The sequence below is a fragment of the Misgurnus anguillicaudatus genome, chromosome 2, assembly GCF_027580225.2.
Source record: "Misgurnus anguillicaudatus chromosome 2, ASM2758022v2, whole genome shotgun sequence".
Lineage (NCBI taxonomy): Eukaryota > Metazoa > Chordata > Actinopteri > Cypriniformes > Cobitidae > Misgurnus > Misgurnus anguillicaudatus.
In genome coordinates, this window is record NC_073338.2 from 41,951,196 (window position 1) to 41,971,500 (window position 20,305).

Consider the following 20,305-nt stretch of genomic DNA (forward strand, 5'->3'; position numbering starts at 1 on the left):
AAGTGTTCTTAGCTTGTGTGACTTATTAATGATTAATAAAGACCAGCAGGAGTTTCCATAAACCCAGACAGAAGAACGGCAGCCTGACGCCCATCTTACCCAGTCACAGACGATATTTCACACAGCACTGAAAACGAAAACAGGTGTGTGGTCAGGTCAGCGTGCGAGCGAGCGAGCGTGTCCTGTAGTATGAAGGAAGGGGAGGATAAGAGAGATATGGGATGAAGGATGCTGGCAGACAAGCGTGTGAGTCAGAGAGCCTTTCTCCATATCTCCCTCCCACGCTTGCTATTTTTACAGTCTACCTCGCAGCATCTTCGACCACTGCTTGGACACATACACACACATATTTAGTTCGGCTAGAGCCATAAGGTATATCCTCTGCTTGGTTGAGTTGGGCTATTTTAGCCTGAATGCCGATATCTGGATTTGGCCAGAATCTGTGTGAAAGGATTCCAAGCAACTCCTCTCTCTCTCTGTTTGTGTGTCTGTCTGTCTCTCTGTGCTGTGATCACAGTGAATAATTTTTGAAAGCTATAATTACCTCACCCGTCTTCCTGTCGCTTCACTGTTGTTTGTGCGCAAGACATTTCGCATGTTTGTGTGTGCTGCATGTATGCTTTAGCATGGTGAATGTGAAAAAATTATAGTAGCTTCAATATTACTTTAATTTAGATGTTCAATCTGTGATATACTCACATGTGCACTAAACTGACCTTTAGCCTGAACTGACCCCAGACCCTAGACTCTTTTGCAATCTCCTATCAAATTCTTATGTTACTTCGTGTTTAGAAAGATTTTGCAAATGTTTTTTTTTTTTGCTTTTCCTTCAAAATTTTCAAAACAAAAAACATAAAAAGCTCTCCTCAGACGTTATTGAAGCTTTGTGCAGTGCTCTAATATGTCTGCTTTGCCGCATTCACCAGCCTACTGAGGCTCTTTTTGACCTCTGTTGACCTCTACGAAATTTGGATAGCGAAAATGTGCGCAGACATTGATATCAGACACGATGCCGAGCAACGACCTTAAAAATGTCACTTTCAGCACCACAGGGGTGGACAGCGACAGTTGCGCACCTGCATACAGGCCGTGCGCCAGGTTCTGGAATGCGTCGAGCAAACATTCAGTTCAATTCATTACGAGGATTATATTTGAATGTTTAAACCAGAATTATGCGTGACTAAGTTCCAACAGATGTATGTTTATGTTCACTGAGCTCGGACAGATATCTTGAGGGCGCGTATACACTCCAATCTCACCTGGTTCGTTGAGATCTGCGCTCGAGGTGGCACCAGCAACTGGAGCGCGACGTGCAGCGCAGAGGTTAGCAGTCCCGCAACAATAGCCCAGGTGAGAGGCAGCGGCAGCATGCTGTAGGTGGCAAACAGCGTGAAGAGCACGTACCCTATCCCATCTCCGAGCAGTCCGTAACCCAGTCCCGTGGCGAGGATCTGCGTGGCCATGGCCACCCAGGTAACCGCGCCGCTGTACTGCAGGTAACCGTGCGAGCTCGTGTCCTTGCGCACCACCACGAGAGCGCAGATGACCACTTCGATACCTGTAAAGAATCCCAGCAGCATTCCTTTAATCGGATCCATCTGCGTGGACGCCAAGGTCAGGTGTAGCACGAGCAGGGTCAGCTTGGTCACCACGTCCAGAATGTTCATAACAACCACGGACTTCCGCCGCTGGCCTAGGAAGTAGCGCTGGTAAAGGCGCTCGAGGTCCCTGGACTTGAAGGCGTAGCGGAGCGTGGGGAAGATGACCCCGCGGTATGTGTAGCCCCAACTCAGAAAGAAATCGGAGTTGCTGGGCGCGCAATCGATCTGCAGGAAACCCAGGTCGCTGCTCGAGCGCTCGGGGAAGACTTTTGTGCCGCCGTTATTGTGCCTGTCGCTCACCGAGGTCCTGCCGGCTGAATGTTTGCGCGAGCCCTGCGCGTGAGATTCGTCGGGTGAGACGGGTTTGTGTATATGCTCGTGAATGAAGCGCTGCTCGGTGATGTGTCGCACGGCATTCTGCCACAGCAAACGCTTCGGTCGGCTGCCGTTGTTGTTGGTTGGGGTTTTATTGATGGTGTAAAGCTCCTCGCTCGCGCTGGAACAGCGGACCTCGGATAACTCCATCGTTTCCTCAACGGACGCTGATCTGCGTAACTGTGTGCTTTCCCAAAAAAGAAAGAGAGAAGACGTGCGGTTGTGTGTGTGAAGAACGGTAAAGGCTAACCCCGCGTGGTCAGCGTGGAGGATAAGGTTTGGACTCCACTGAGTGTGGAGGACACATTGGTTCCTCGCGCGCTGTAGCCGTTCATCATCACCATCACGAGAAAAACGCGTCTTTTGACAGCATCGTACGTCTGTTCCCCCGCGAACGTCAGAGCGATTTGGTCGCGCTCGCCCTTGCCATTTGCGCTACAGCGTGGCATGCACCCGCTCGCGTGCGGAAAAACAGCGCATCTTAACGCACTGCGAACATCTTTCCCAGATATGATACAGACTGATGTTTCCCGCGTTTGTTATTCTCTCTGGTTCTGCAGCAGGTGTGCGTCTGCTCTCTATCTCAACCAGGGTGGGCACAGAAGAATTTTAAAGAGTCCTTCCCACAGCGCCATTCCGACCCCTCGCACAGTGCAACATCTTACTGTATGTGTATCTTCTGTGGGGCCGAGATGAATCAATCCTCGCGTGTTTTTCTTCAAGAAATGAATCCAAGAAGCTTCATCATGACAAAGGTTGAGCTTCAGGGCTCCTCTTCCTCGGTTTTGGGTCTGCCTGGTCGGTAAACACAAAACAGGTCTCCGAAAATAAACAGAATTTGTGAATCGCAGGATTGATATGAAAACAAAAAAGCTAAAGCAATAGAATGATATATGCCGGTCAGTGGCCTGATACTGCAGAGCTTCTGATATACAGAAGCATTCAGTCCGTCAGCTCATCTGGTTGATCTGATATTTACACTGAGAGAGAGAGAGAGAGAGAGAGAGAGAGAGAGAGAGAGACTTCTCGACGTCACGAGCTCCTTGCCTCTTCTCCACCCCGAGCTCCTATTGTAATGTCCCTAAGCACCGCAAAGGAGCGCGCAAGGAAGAAAGACACATCGGAACACATCGGAACATTATGCTACTTATGTTAATTTGATTAAATATCTATTATTTTTGTTTATTTTAAAAAATAGTGACATAATAAATTGTATGTAGCCTAATTGTATGTTAATCATACCGATGCATATTCTAAAAACAAAATATGAACTATATATTTTTTGTAGTAGGCTTACTGTTGAGTATAAGTCTCTAAAATAAACCCAAGTATTGAAGTTTTCTTCCAGCATGCTTTTATCATTTTTATCGAATTTCAGGATATTTTTAGCAACGTAACACACTTAGCTCGAGCACCGTCGCCTTGACTCATCGGCTATTCGTCTTTTAAAAATATTTTACAGCGCGAGACCCCAACTGCGGCTGATCAAAGCGGGGCGACAGCTCCTCGCGAGTGACTCATCACGTCCCCCGCTCGCGCTGCCGGCTCTTTTTTTAACCGGTGTGGGTTTGTACCACGCGAGGGGCTCGAGTCTTGTTTCCATGAGTTTCTAACAATGTTACTCACCCTTTTCTTTTCCCTTGTCTGTCTGCTTGCGCAAACCTGGTAAACTGCAGGCGCGGAACTTCGTGTTCATTAAGTTAAGTGAAACATACAACATCCACTAGAAACGCTGGGTTGTTTGACCCAGCCATGGGTTCAAACAACCCAGCATACACTGTCAGAAAAAAGGTACAAACTGTCACTTCTCTAAAACAAACGGTGCTAAATAGCTCTAAAAGTGGTTCAATGGAACCATTAAGTGCCATATAGCACCTGTGTAGAACCCTATTGTAGAACCATATCTGGTGCTATCGTGGTACTATATCACACCCATATGGTAAACTGGTTCCCCCTATGATTATGAGCTTTTAGTGCTATTTAGCATTATTATTTTTTTTTAAAGTGTAGGGTGGCACCCTCAAAGGTTTATTTTTGTACCTTTATGGGTATACACACATTGAACAGTTGTACCTTTTGCTGTACAATATTTCACCCTAAGGACCTATTGTGTACCTTAAAGGGATAGTTCACCCAAAAATTAAAATTCTGTCATTATTTACTCACCCACAAGTGGGTACAAACCTGTATAAATTTCTTTGTTTTGATGAACACAAGACAAGATATTTTGAGAAATGTTTGTAACCCTCATTTACTTCCATAGTATTCTTTTATCCTACTATGGGAGTGAATGAGGCTCATGATTGGTTTGGTTACAAACAGTCCTCAAAATATCTTTCTTCGTGTTGATCAGAGAAATGTAAACAGGTTTGTTACAACATGAAAGTTAAACAATTTTGACAGAATTTTCATTCTTGGGTGAATTATCCCTTTAAGGAACAAATTTGTTACACTTTAGGGGTACAAAACAGTTAACTGTACTTTTAAAGGTATACAACATTGTAAAAAAATATTTACTTCCTTACATTTTTTTGTTGAATCAACTCAGATTTAACTTACTATTATTTAGAGACAAGTTGTTAGAACTTATTATACAATTTTGTTGAAATAAGTCAACTTCATTTTATAAGTTGTAACAACTTATCTCTAATCAAGATTAAAAGTAAGTTGAAATAACTTGTAAATCTGAGTTGATTGAAAAAAATGAAGGCAGCAAATATTTTATACAGTGAATAGATCCTCACCCAAAAATATATAACATTGTATTATATGTTTTTACCTGCACTGAAAAAAAATATTCATTCAATTTGCTTAATTTTTTAAGGTAAGTGTTTGCAATCAATTTATTTAAGCTACATTTAAACAAAAAAATTAGAAATGCAAAACAAAACAAAAAACTTTTGTTTAAATACAGCTTAAATAAATTGATTGCAACTGCTTACCTTAAAAAATTGAGTAAATTGAATGAATAATTTTTTTTCAGTGTGCAAAGGTACAAAATGGAACCTAAGGGTACCACCCCGGTGACAGAAAATGTAAGTTTTGTAAAAGATTTTGTTCAGTGAAAATGCTAAAAAATGTTGAATATTAAAAATCAAATCAATACATTGACTGGGTAAGGAATAAAATACATTCTGTCAATAATTGCTTTTACGGTTTAGCAGAATTGACTGCTGATGTTTTTGACAATGAAAATACACCATGATCAAAATTTGTGCAAGTGTAAATAGTATGAAAAGTGTCATTAAAATATGATATAAGTACAAATTACTTGAAATACAGGGTTTCCAGCCTCATTGCTGAAAGACCACCAATACACATTTCGGATGACTCCCTTATCAGACACACTTATTTCAGCTCATTTCCATATTCTCTGATTAATATTCTTAATTTACATAGTAAGGAATAAAGTGTACATATAAATATGTTGACCTAAAGATACACATACTCTCACACACAAAGCTGAAGTTACAGACCTACATCCGGTCAGATTACATAGATGAAAATGTTCACTGTCAAGGATTCAACAGGGAATCACAAATAAGTATATGAGGAGTTATGCACACACATCTGTGGATGTCTTGCTAAAAGTAAATGTCACTATGCGCTTGAGTGTGGTTCATATGTTGTGCAGTCCTTGTGGTGAAAGGGCATTGTCACAAGGCTTGATTGGCTGATTCTAGCACTAATGATGTGACAATATGAAATATATGAATGTAAACAGGTGAATTTAAAGAAAGCATCAGACACAGAATGTTTGTTGGTTGCTTTCTTTTTATAGCACTGTGAAACATGCTTGGTGACAATGCATTATGTTTTCATAGTGGTCCGTGACTGCAGCTACTATGCTATTAAAGACCTATATGTTTAATAAAAGCTTTGTTGCTTCAACCTATGATTGGGTCAATTATAGACAAATCCAACGGTTGGTTTAAATTTAAACAAAAAATATTGCAACCTGACCCAACCATGAGTTTAGAAAGCCTCTTAAAAATAAAGGTGCTTAAAAAGTTTTTTCACAGAAATGCCATAGAAGAACCTTTTTGTTCAAAGGTTCTTTAAAAAAACATTTTATAATCTGTGGCCGGTTGCATAAACATAGTCGTGACGTTAAGACTGCGTCTTAAGTATGATTCTGACTAACTAGCAATTAGTTAGGGCTAATCAGTCTAAATATTTGGATTTAAATTAGACCAATCTACCTTTCTATGTAACATAATTAAAACAGTTATGATCAGTCTTAAAGAAAAAAATTCATGACTAACTTTTTAAGCTAGTCTTAAATTTTTATGCAACCGGCCACAGAAGAACCTTTTTATCACTTTAAAGAACCTTTTGTAAAACAGAAAGGTTTTTCAGATGTTAAAGGTGCTTTAAATAACCATTTAAACAGAAAATGTTTTTTTCTATGGCATCGTAAAAGCACTTTTATTTTTAAGGGTGTATTGTAGGTTAATGCAGTGGTTCTTAAACATTTTCGGCATGCGCCCTTTGAGTACAGTGCATACCTTACAGTCCCCCTTCAAAGAAAATGTATGACAGGTTTAACTGGGGCTCTCATCTCGTGGCACCCAGTTTGAGAACCCCTGGTTAATGGGTTGGGTCTGCTCATATTTGAACCAACCAATTGTTTATAAGAGAGTACTGTATGTGTGGGGTGTGTGTGTGTATACCTGTTTCCATGTCTGCTTGTCTATTGTGGTGTTCATGCAATATGTGTGTTCGGTTTCCAATTAAAGTGTGACATTTGAGATGATCCTGTTGAGGTGCAAGAAACAAATTGTTCTCTCTCTCTCTCTCTCAAACTGTGCTTCCTCTACTTTATTGATGTGTTGAATAATATTGTTTTTTTATTGTGAACTAATAATGTTTTATACCCCATACCCCTAAAACAAACCCAGAAAAAATATTTATATTTTCGCTACACTAAAAAAAAATGCTTATTTAAAAAGGGAAAAATCCTAACCCATTGAGTTGTAATTTAACCTATGCTGTGTTTAACCTAAATTGCATTCACAGAATAAAAGGTACAAAAGTTGTCACTGGGACAGTACCTTTTAAAACGGTCCTAATATGTACCATTTAGGTACTGACATGTACCTTTGAGGGTACATACAGTGGTGTAAAAAAGTATTGGCCCCTTTCCTGATTTTGAATTTTTTTTGCATGTTTGTCATACATGAAAAAAATATCGAAGATAACACAACTAAACACAACATGCAATTTTTAATTTTTTTTTTTATCCAAACACACATGGCCCTGTATGAAAAAGTGTTTGCCCCCTAAACAATTGTTTGCGATAACTTGCAATGAGTCTGTTACAGCGCTGCACTGTGAAAAAATCCGTAGAAATTGCAGCTGGGTTGCCGGTGACTTACCGTAGATTTAAATTTATGTAATTTACTGGCAACATTTTGTTCAAAGTTAAATGAACATTTAACATTTACAAGTCTTTGTCTTTACAGAGTAAAACTAAAAAAAAACGGCATCAAGCAAAACATTCTGGTAAACAAAATCTGAAGCAAAAAAACAGAAAAAGGTTGATGATGATTTCTGGTTCCCAGTATGCTTTACATGAGACTGTTATTGTATAGCTTTGTTCTGTAAAGATAAAGACGTGTTAATATTTAAAATTTTTTTAACTTTGAACAAATTCTTGCCAGTAAATAACATCTACGGTAAATTACCGGCAACCCAGCTGCAATAACATTGTAATTTCTACTGATTTTTTTTAACAGTGTGTGGAGGAATTTTGGTCCACTAATCTTTGCAAAATTATTGTAATTCAGCCACATTGGAGGGCTTTCGAGCACGAACTGCCTTTTTAAGGTCATGCCACAGCATATAGGATTGAGGTCACGACTTTGACTAGGACACTCCAAAGTCTTCATTTTGTTTTTCTTCAGCCATTCAGAGGTGGACTTCCTGGTGTGTTTGGATCATTGTCCTGCTGTAGAACCCAAGTTTGCTTTAGCTTGAGGTCATGAACAGATGGCCGAATATTGTCCTTCTGGATTTTTTAGTAGACAGCAGAATTCATGTTTCCATTTATCACAGCAAGTCTCCCAGGCCCTGAAGCAGCAAAACAGCCCCAGACCATCACACTACCACCATCATATTTTACTGTTGGTGATGTGTTTTTTTCTAAAATCCTGTGTTACTTTTACACCAGACGTAATGGGACACACCTTCCAAAAAGTTCAACTTTTGTCTCGTCAGTCCACAGAGTATTTTTCCAAAAGTTTTGGGGATCATGAAGATGTTTTCTGGTGAAACTGAGATAATCCTTTATGTTATTTTTCTTTATTACACGGCTCTCTGGAATGCTTGATTCTGATTGGTCAGTTGAGACATTTGCAGGTTCGTTCTTTTCAAATAATAACCGCTCCAAAGTAATAACGCATAGCCGGTACTACTTGTATGTTTTAAATCCCTGCGCGCCAACAAAGAACACTGGACAACCACAATTAAGAATGGAAAATTTTGTGGATAGAAGAAAGAACAACGACAAGACACAGAGAGCTTACTGAGACTGAACTTGACAAAATAGAGCATGACAGCTACGAAGCCAACACTCAAAAAATACAGAATGGGCATTAAAACTTCTCAAAGACTGGCTAAAAGAGAAAAAAATTGAGACATACAAGTATGAAGCAGAGGATCTTAATAAGGTATTACGATCATTTTATGCATCTGTGCAAAGTTTCGCAGAAGGATAAAAATGTAAATTTAAAACAAATATGCCAATAAAATGTTTCAAATTCATATTCATGTCCAGTTTTTTTTCTTATGTGACAAGTAGCCGTGTAATAAGCGGGATAATGTAGAGGCAGCCAGTAGTTATCGGGTAAATAAGCCCCTTCAGTGTGATACAAGACCCTCCGCTTCGCGTAGGGTCCTGATCACACTGTCGGGGCTTATTTCCCGATAACTACCGGCTGCCTCTACATTATCCCTTACTTAGCAGCTTAGTTTTCGTCTTGAAGCTCTGCCATGCAGGCCATTTTTGCCCAGTCTCTTTCTTATGGTGGAGTCATGAACACTGACCTTAACTGGGGCAAATAAGGGCCTGCAGTTCTTTGGATGTTGTTGTGGGGTCTTTTGTGACCTCTTGGATGGGTCCATAGATATGTACACTAGATGAAATGTTGAAATTAACCAAAAGAAAACCAAGAAAATCGCATTCATGACGATTTATGGTTATTTTATTTCCGTTACATCATTGCCTACAATGACGCTGATGCGGGATTCCCCTGTTTCAAGATGGCGGCTCTATTTGACGCATTCGGTCCAGTAAACTACCATCTACGGGATGGGTCATCGCTGCGCTCTTGAGGTAATTTTGGTGGGCCAGCCACTCCTGGGAATGTTCACCAATGTTCCATTAAAAACTGCACTCTGATGTGATAAATCACAGTTATATTTTAATGGTTATGTTTAAAAATGGTTCCCTTTAATTACGAGCCAGCACTTTTAGTGCTATTTAGCACCTTTTCTTTTAGAGTGAATGTATAAGAGATGCCTTCATCCCCCAGGTATAAGGTTTTTGTTTTTTAAGCTAATTTTTGGGGACACTTATATCCCAAAACAACTGCTAAATTATTCCAAACACAACACACTCTTTTAAAATTCACTTCACACACCTGTGTGTGCTAAAACGTCTCGATTACAGCAATTATCGTCTGGGATCATGGCTCGATAATAACAAAGACATCAGTGATATGACTCAGCACACAAGCATACACCTTTCTCTCTGTGCCTCATTGTTGTTCTCTCTGCCCCAACCATGCCATTTGGTGAATAAGTGAGCGAAAAGACAAGAAGAAGAAAGACGCATACACACACACACCTCGACACACCCACTCAAAACTGAAAGCACAGTGATGTGGAAAACTCCCCTAAAATGCCATTGAAATGACAACGAAAACACATTAGCACATCTGCAGTAAAAGCTTTGTTATACACACAGTGTCTGGGTTCAGATAAGCATGAAGGACGGTTTATTCGCCAGACACATTTGCGTAATTATAGAAGAATTGCCTGGAAAGACCAGTTGCGTGTCTATTATGTGCTTAAGTTGTGCTTATTATGGTAGGGGTGTTTAAAATTAAATGACTGGTCATAGTTTAATTCACTCTGTTGCCATTGTGTCTCTGTGATTACCCTCCCTACACACACACACACACACACACGCACGCACACACACAAAGAAACGCACATAAAACTCCTAGAGCAGATTAATTTAGCTGGAAACCTTGTGAAGAGCTTCTTGTCTAGACAGAAGACAGGAGGCAGTAGAGAGCAGTCGTTCGTATGCACGCACGCATGCACGCACACACACAAAGAAAAGGAGATGTTTAAAACTTATTTTATGAGTTATTCCCATAAATCCCATCATTTCACCCACGTTTCTGCTAACATGCTGTCAATAGCGTCCTCGCATGTGTTTGCTTGTGTGTAGTGCATTTGTGTGTGTTGGACTCAGCCACCTGTCAGCCCATTCTGCTGTTGATGTTTTAGGTTCCAGAACCGTGGGAGTGATCCATAAAATTCGGCCCCCAAGTCCAGCGTCTTTCACACATGCTGCCGATACTATGAGACATGTAGGAAGAAGTGAGCAGAATAATCACAGATAATTAAATACACATATATGCCTGTTTCTGCATCTCTCTCACCTGGTTCATAGTCTCTCTATTGCTTTTTATAATTCCTGTGTCGTGAACATTCATTTAGCAATTTTTTACTTTTTTAAACTTCCCTTTAAGAGACATCTGTGAGAGAGAAAGCGAGAGTGGCTCTTTCTCAGTACGAGAGAAAACACTTAACGAAACTATAAATAATAAAATGCCTCTATATGAGATCTGTTCTTTTTGGTAGTCAGCACTTGAACAAAAATAGAAATACTTGATAGACAGCTAAAGCTAAAAAGACACATGCAGATATTACATGCAATTAAACATTTTTATAGGCAAGTTTTTCAAGCATATTTTGCGAATATTAAGTCCATTTTTACAAGATGTGTGCCTAAAATGTGGCTGTAAAGTTTCAGGTCAAAATACTTCACAGATTATCTGCCCCTATTATTTATGCCCCTATTTGGTTGGGAGCAAAAAGCGTACCTTTAAATGCTAATAAACTACAGCTCCTCACTCTCTAACCAATAGTGACCACTTATGAGGTGACTTATGAGGTGACATTTTGATAATAAAAGTAAATGCTATCAAAATAAGAAGCATACAGTTACGAACATCTCTTCATGTACTATTTTGCACATGATTTCAAATGACATCATACAAAAAATTTTGTTTTTTTTCCACATTTAAGGAGAACATTTTCATTACCGCAACGTGTCAATGACTGGATTTGGGTTCTTTGACATGGAAATATTTATAATTTAAAAATTAAAAAAATAAAAAGCTTCAGTGCGTGTTATACTATAAACATTTACAGTAAAGAAACATGTGGTATTTGGTGATCATTGATAAATGTAGAGACAATAATAAGGAATATAAATGTGTCCAAGACCAATTTTCTTATACTCCACAACAATTTTAAATCATCGTTTAAGCCCTCAATGAACTAACATTTAAAAAAACTTGTTGGAAAGGACATAATTGATTGTGACACTCAAGATGGCTACCAGGTAGGCAGTTCTTATTTTTTCTCTTCAGATAAAAGTTGAAATTTTGTTTGTCATATAATACCTAGAAAACTTTTTAGTTCTCATTACCGAAACATGAGTTTGTAAATACATATATTTAATGTAATATCATGTTGCGGTAATGATAATTTTTCATAATGATAATCTAAAAAATTTAAATAATTATATAGGAAATATTTATTAAATCCTCTGAAAATAATGGTTATAGTAAGTTCAGACCTTAATCTTATATGTGCAAAAAAAAAAAAAATTAATTCTGATGCTGGACACCTTCTAAATCTGAATTTCATGAGAAATACCCATCTGTGATACATAAAATACATAAATACATAAAAATGCCAGAGTTATATAAATTTGAAGGGGTACATCACCTTTTAAACCCCCCACTCAAAAGGGCTTTGCCAGGTAAAGGGTTAATAAACGGCAAAATCTTAAGTAATAAAATTGATGCAAGAATTACCTTTACTGGAAACTATCAATATGTTCTCAAGGATGAACTCTATGTTCTGTCCCAGATCTCGAACATCCCAGACAAGTTTGCACCTGTTTAAACACATTATTTTTACAATTTAGTGCCACTAGTGTCAACTTCACAAACAAAAGCATGCAGCAAATACACTACATTTACATATGGACAAATGTGATATTCCTTTACATTTATTGCACTTGCATGTTACAGAAAACTCTAAAAACACCTACAGATAAATTACACCAGTTTATTTTATTATATATTATATTATTTTGTTAAAATTATGTCTTTAAAGCAAAATAAAAACATTAAAATAAAAAGACCAACATGTTCTCTATGCCATCTTGATTACTTTTTATTCACAGAAACTACTTTTGAAATAGAAGCATTTCAGATTATTTTATTTAAATGCACACTGTACAAATCAACATAATTCTTATTACTTTAACTTAAAAAAAATAAGTTAAACAATTTCAACTTGTTTTTATAAGTCAACTTAATACAGTTAAATATAAGGTTGAATTGACTTGCAAAACCAAGTTTTTTAACTTCATGCTACATATTTTTTACAGTGCACCTTTGTTACTTTTTTTTTTTTTACAAAATCTGCAATTGTTTTTAATAGTGTTATCCATACATTATCTTTAAAACTATATCAATTTCTAAAAGTTGACTAAAAATACTTCAGTAAACTTTATTTCATTCTTGAAATATGGAAACATTCTAGAGACCGAACTTTACTTTTTTCATTGTAAATTCCACATACCAATTCCACTATCCGGACATTATCCATTAATTTTTTCGGACATTTCCGTTAACCCTATGAAGTGCAAAATACAGGTATTTTGGTATATTTGTAAAAATCAATACAGAAAAATGTATTATATTAAAAATATTATATTAAAAAGTACATTGTGCACTATTTTTACAGATTTTTTACAAATATTCAGCTAGTACACTCTAAAAATGTCTGGGTTAATTTTGACCCATAATGGGTAAATATTGGACAGAACACACCGCTGGGTTAAAATTGAACCAATGCTGGGTTGTTTTAACCCAACTGCTGGGTTATTATACCCCATGGTTGCATAATAACATTGTTATTTTTTACCCAGCATGAGGTAATGTTTAACCCAGCACGTGTTCTGTCCAATATTTACCTATTATGGGTTAAAAATAACCCAGCCATTTTTAGAGTGTACTGTATGTTAAGCAAGTGAGAGAAACACAAAATATGAAATAAAAATGAAGAACTGAACATGAGTTCCAGACCTTCAGGATCATTATCCAAACGAACGGCCTCTCATATTGCTGCTAAATTAATGTTATTCAGTTACACACATCACCCTTCTATGGGGGGAAATCCAACTGCTTGACTGCTCATCAGCTTGGGCTTTCCTCCCTCTCCAGGCTGCACTGAGGTCAGGTTTCATGTTAACAAGACCCAATATCAATAGTACCTAGGATTTATCTGTCAGGTCTTGTTTATCTTGCATTCATCTTGGTAGGCTATCATTCTTGATAGTGAAGGGCTATATTTAGCTCTTGACTTCTGTACACTGTCTGCTTCCTCCCCTCGGAGCTGTTAATACTTCCATAAGCATTTTCTAAGCCTCAGCAAGGAACATAAATGTGAACAGACTGTATCAACATTGTATAACATAATCCAAGCAGGGCAAATTTTAAATAATGTTGAACAGGTAAAAATGAGCATCACAATTTGCAGCATTAAGCTCTTTTTAAACTTTTTTGGCTAAATAATGTAAAGGAGCTCAGCAAAATATTTTGTTTTACCTATTTTGGGGATTTGAAAGAGTATACTCTCAATCAGCAGAACCTCATGTTTCTTTAGTTTGTGTAATGCATCAATACATTGATTTTGTCTAAACACCAAACAGACGCCCAAAATGTTATGAGCTTGTGAAAAATGTCAAAGCACCCCAGGAGTCAAGAAAAATCTAACAGTCTCTTTTTCTCTCTCACACACATCCAGTTGTTCAATGCGTCGGTTTTGATCTTAAGCTCTGTGTGAAGCTTGTGGAAAAATCTTAGATGGTGTATCTGGCTTAACTTGAGAACTAAATCTTTTAAAATTTCTCTAAACATAATACAATTTTGTGATTATTTATGATTGTTTAAGATAAGTAATCAGTTACAGTTATAAAAGTCCAAAATGCCCCACAGATCATTTGTTATAGCATGTCCAAAATGCCCCTATTTGGGTGTGAACAAAAACGTGGGAGGGGCTTTATCAGTGTGATGTCACATTAACAAGACAATGGGTCCTTCTTAATATGCTTCCTCAGTCCTATGTCCTATACATCCTACGACCCGGAAACAGATCGAGCTTTGCCATCTGGAAGGACATCTCAATTCTTTTAAATGCACCGTGAGGAGGCAAGGAGTTAGTAGGCTTCCTGAGGAGTCATGAGCGGGGCCCTGTCCCAAATGACACACTTCATGTAGACTTTCGGTCTTGTGGCCTTAAATTGTGCATGTTCTCTTATGCAGGGTTCACACCAGACGCGATAGAGGTGGCAAGTACACATGGCAAGTTCACATGTTAAGTCAATGCAAAGACGCGATTAGGCATCCTTCGGCGTGGTTGGCGCGTTCCGCGTGAATTTAGCGTTGCCGCGGGAAACGCACGAGTTAAAAAATAGAAACTTTGGTGGATTTCCGTGCCGCGTTAACCAATCAGGACCTTTTTATAGTAGTGACTTGATTACAGGAAGTGAGCGGAGTCTCAGCGGAGTCTCAGAAGCCCCTCCCATGACGCGAATTTCCACCTGAATGTCTCGAATGACTAGAATTTCACGCGCGAATGAAGCAAGTAAATTCAAGTGTGCTTATAAGCGCTCCCTTTGCACCCTTGATGCGGTCTTCGGCGAAGCCCGCACTGCTGCAGGCTCCATACACTTTACCAACCAAGAAGTCTTTGCGAAAGAGCAATTAGATGACAGATGGGAGGAGTTCACACTGATGGGCAACTTTTCTTCGTATTTTCGGCGTGACGCTTGAGTCCATCCCAAAATACGACTCCTGTACTCCCTAAGGTCTGCACTACATGATGTCATCAATGTGTGGACTCTGTACCATTTGGGACATGGCCATAAGTGTATCCTATGCAAAATCATTTTTGTTCGCACCTACAAAGTGGCAGTTTTAACATGCTATAATAAATGATCTGTGGGGTATTTTGATCTAAAACTTCACATATGCACTCTGGGGACACCAAAGATTTATTTGACATCTTGTGAAATGTCCTCTTTAATGCTTTGTCGCCCTCGCAACCTTCCTTGTTGCATCCTAGGAGGGTGGAGTTAAGACGCGAGGAAAGGAAAAGAGAATGCACAAATTAGAATTAAAGGTGCAGTGTGTAATTTTTAGAAGGATCTCTTGACAGAAATGCAAAATAATATACAAAACTATATTATCAGTGGTGTATAAAGACCTTTCATAATGACCCGTTATGTTTTTATTACCTTAGAATGAGACGTTTTTATCTACATACACTGAGGGTCCCCTTACATGGAAGTCGCCATTTTGTGCCGCCATGTTTCTACAGAAACCTTTAATGGACAAACTTTTTTACTAAGTTGTTTCCGATCACATATTTGTCCGAAGGGGCTACCGTAGCTTCACTATGTGATTAAAAAATGAGTGGTAAGCAGTAGACTGAGCCATTGGTTGCAATTAACCAGCACCTCGCCACTACATGCTGCTAAAATTTACACACTGCACCTTTAAGAAGCACCCCATAATGAGACTGCTTTGGTTTAATGGGGATTAAAGGAGTGGATTTTTTTCATTGTTGTTGTGTTTGCAACACATCTATGTCCAAATACTAGTGGATTTTGCATAATATGTCCCTTAAAGGGACAGTTCAATAAAAAATCTTTTCTTTGCACAGAAAATAAGAGGAGAAACTTGTTACAGCTGTTTTTACATAGCCTACAGTGAGAGTGAATGAGAAAGTAACGGGAGGCTGTCTGTCATCTGGTTTGGAACAACATGAGGATGAGTAAATGACAACAGAACTGTAGTTTGTACTATAAAATATCCATAAAACATCTGCACAGATGAGATCTCCTTTAAAAACCATGCATCATAAACTGAATCGACTCTCAAAATAATATGAGGTCATAAAAGCTAAAGTGATAGTAGTACAGTAATTAAAAGAAAAACACATATACAAAAATTGGAAAAATGTTGCTAAAAATAGTTTTAGTACACCGCTTGAGATTATCGAGTGCAGTAATCAGTTAACAGCAGCACTTTATTGAATGACAGTTCCAGCTTCCCATGCACATACAGCTAAAACATTAAGCTCAATCAATCAAACTGAACAAACTGTTCATGCTTCATTCAACCACCAGAATCAATGAGGCAGAAAATGTGTGTGTTGGTGTGTGAATAAGGTTTGATGGAGATTACAGAAGAAATAGGATTATTCGGCCAGCATTTCAGTAATTATTATGCATGTTGTGTTTTCATGTCTGTCGACTCCATTGTGGAATGCCAGTGCCATCCCAATCCAATATGAAAGTAGGAATTTTAAACATTTTAAAAATTGAAATGTTAAACATGTCAGCCATGATACACTATAAAGTTACACAGAATTGTGTACATGCGTGTGTCTGTTTTAGCAGATGCTTGGATAAAATAGAGATTAATCACACATAATTCCTGTGAAGCAAAGGTCTTTATCTTAATACTGTGTATTTGGTCCCTCTCTCTCTCTCTCTCTCTCTCTCTCTCTCTCTCTCTCAAACACACAAACAGAGGCCATCATAGCTTAGGCAGCTGGAATGGTTCAGATTATCCTAATATAATCCAGTTAGGGAGGTCTGACACAGGCAGACATTATATGCATCACATTGTGACTGTAAATGATCGGATTCTGCATGCGGTTTGTAATAAAGTGACAGATTTATGTAATAGGACATTAGGTGCTCATCAGGTCAGATATTCAGTAATGCTTCTGTTGTTATCATTCGAGGCTAATGATATTTTAGGGCCAAAATCACCACAAAGTGCCTTTGGGACTTCAATCTAAATGAAAATTAAAATACATTTTTTGTAATAATGAGACCTGTTAGTTGGCCAAGCTCAAGAACATTTTACAAATTAACTGCAAACAGACGATGCTCGAAAAATATTTTATATGAGTGAAATTAGCCATACTGCCAAAACATTTATTGCCAAATAAAATATGCAATAGTTGCACTTTTTTTCTTCAAAAAAGAAATAAAAATCTAAGAACAAAGATATTTTGTCAGAATGTCAAACGATACTAACTGGCCCTCATTTGTTTAAGACATCAACCAATTACACACAAAACTTAACTTGATTAAATTATAATTAATAGTTAATTATAAAAGCAACAAGAATACAGCCTTTATCCAGAATACTAGTGGACAAAGGCTATGTTCCCAATATCTCCTTCCTACACTGTAGAAATGCAGCATTTTGATCAAATCAACATATATTTTATGTCAACTTCGTTTAAATCAAAACTTAAAATAGTAGGTTGAATTTACTATAGCAAAACCAAGTTGTTTTAACTGCATATTTTTTATGACCAGTGGTGGCAGGTGACTTCTTTTTTTTTGAGGGCGCATAATGCAAGTTCATCACATCATGTATGTAGCTTATCATGTGTGTGGTTCGTAATTTCAAAATGTGTGTTGGGCGCGTCGAGTGATCCTATGTGCATCACGTGTCTTGTCAAAATAAGAGCCTGATGCAGACGCGTCTAAAGGGTTTATATAAAAGAGACGCTCGCGTTTGCCAGATACTCGCATAATCACGTTAAGTGAGTGTCTTGCATGTATTTTGTGAACGTGACCGTCTCTTTTATCATAAATGGTTTGACGCGTGTGCAGCAGGCACTTATTTTGACAAAACACGTGATGCACATTGTTCACATGACCCAACAAATACATATTTTGAAAACAAGAGCAACACACATGACACTGAACAAATATCTTGAATATGCACCCCTTGGAAGAGCAGTCACGATATATATTATAGAATATTTTGTTACGCTTAAGTTTAATCAACTTGAAATTACAATTAATTTGAACTTTCTTGACTAGTGAGGAGTTTTTAAAAACTAAATTTAAAAATTAAATTGAGTTGAAGCTTAAAGGAATAGTCTACTCATTTTCAATATTAAAATATGTTATTACCTTAACTAAGAATTGTTGATACATCCCTCTATCATCTGTGTGCGTGCACGTAAGAGCTGGAGCGCGCTGCGACGCTTCGATAGCATTTAGCTTAGCCCCATTCATTCAATGGTACCATTTAGAGATAAAGTTAGAAGTGACCAAACACATCAACGTTTTTCCTATTTAAGACGAGTAGTTATACGAGCAAGTTTGGTGGTACAAAATAAAACGTAGCACTTTTCTAAGCGGATTTAAAAAAGGAACTATATTTTATGGCGTAATAGCACTTTAGGGAGTACTTCGACTCGGCGCAGTAACACCCTCCCTCTCCCATTATGAGAGTGAGAAGGGGAGCACACTTTTCAGGCGAGTCGAAGTACTCCCAAAAGTGCTATTACGCCATAAAATATAGTTCCTCTTTTAAATCCGCTTAGAAAAGCGCTACGTTTTATTTTGTACCACCAAACTTGCTCGTATAACTACTTGTCTTAAATAGGAAAAACGTTGATGTGTTTGGTCACTTCTAACTTTATCTCTAAATGGGACAATTGAATGAATGGGGCTAAGCTAAATGCTATCGAAGTGTCGCAGCGCGCTCCAGCGCTTACATGCACGCACACAGATGATAGAGGGATGTATCAACAGTTCTTAGTTAAGGTAATAACAAATTTTAATATTGAAAATGACCAGACTATTCCTTTAAGTTATACTTTCCCTTACAAACTGCTGTTTCCACCTGTATACTGAGGTCAGCTGAACAGGACGTGCTTAATCTTATAGACGGTTTCATCGGACGCACGTGATACACGTCTGGATCCAAACTTTACTTCCAGTTTCGTTTTTTTAATGGTCTGACTAGTTGGTAAACTGATATCTTGTACAAATGCCCATCGAAAATAAAACATGTTTTGGTTTCCTAGGTAATATGTGTTTTTTATTTTTTTTTTTATATAAATAAACTACGTTTAAAGTACTTTGTGGTTATTTATTATTAGCGGAGTTTACCGGAAGTTACGTGCAGACCACAACAGCCGCTTGTTTATGTTGTTACTGCTGAAACGTCTATATATTTACATTGTTGGGGCTGGATTTTCAAACAGACAATGGACTCCATTATATGGACTTTGTTTTGATTGCAATCTTTAATTACATAGGAAAAAGATTTGTAAAATATCAAATTATCATCATCGAAACACCTGTAAGGCTTTGTGAGAAGGTGGATGATGACAGGGTGGAAATTTTTGGCTAAAGCATTTAATGGACAGTTATGTACCTGCAGTTAGCAAAGTGATTCACTGTTGAAGCTGACAGTTCCATGTTTTAAAATATTTATTCCACGGGTCTGTTGAATGCTGCATTCTGATTGGCTGAGAAATGGTCTATGGGTGTTGATTATTTTTCTGTAAACCGCACACCTAACTTGTCAAATGTCTTAAAAATAGGCACCAGAGCAATATTTATGGTAACCGTGGTATAAGAGGAGTAGTTGACTCCGGTCCTTTGAATTTTTGAAAATAATGCACACTCTGCTTCGCGTCCTGCCGCATTACCACCTTGGGTGTGCGTTATTTTCTTATAATTCAGTGGCCCGTCGTCAATTAGTCCTTACATATTTTATTTAGAATTTTTTAAGATTTTTTATATTATCACTATAACAGGGTTGACATGTTAAATTTGACAACATCCGACTACAAACACAATATGACGAGAATTATTTTATGTGCATTAAAGTTTTAAACTCCACCGATAAAAGGCAGAATGAATGATGGAAGGTCAATAAGTTCATAAGTTGTTATTTAAAGGGACATTCACCCATCAATTTCAGATGGGTAAAATGGAGACCTGTAGGCCTATTTTTATATTTTATACACATCTTACATTCACTAGCTGAGTAAAAAAGCCAGTCAAAAGAAAATATCAATAATGAGAAAAACACATTTTTAAAGACTTGTTATCGTTGCATTTATATGTGCGTAAATGTTTGGTCATTTATAATAAAACTTTATTTTAAATATTTTTGCAT

At 37.8% G+C, this 20,305-nt stretch overlaps 1 protein-coding gene across 4 annotated transcripts in view; it reads right to left on the bottom strand.

Moving 5' to 3' along the window:
* adcy8 (adenylate cyclase 8 (brain)) overlaps positions 1–20,305 on the bottom strand; it is a 90,684-nt gene that overhangs the window by 69,264 nt on the left and 1,115 nt on the right. For 2 of the 4 annotated variants that reach the window (XM_055203263.2, XM_055203262.2), the window contains exon 1: positions 1,260–2,949. In XM_055203263.2, the coding sequence (XP_055059238.2) occupies positions 1,260–2,126 (867 nt within the window). In that variant the 5' untranslated portion in view covers positions 2,127–2,949. Of the gene's footprint in view, positions 1–1,259; positions 2,950–10,465; positions 10,569–12,097; positions 12,181–20,305 lie in introns of those variants that run through there. The other 2 variants (XM_055203264.2, XM_073855533.1) reach the window with 2 other exon arrangements.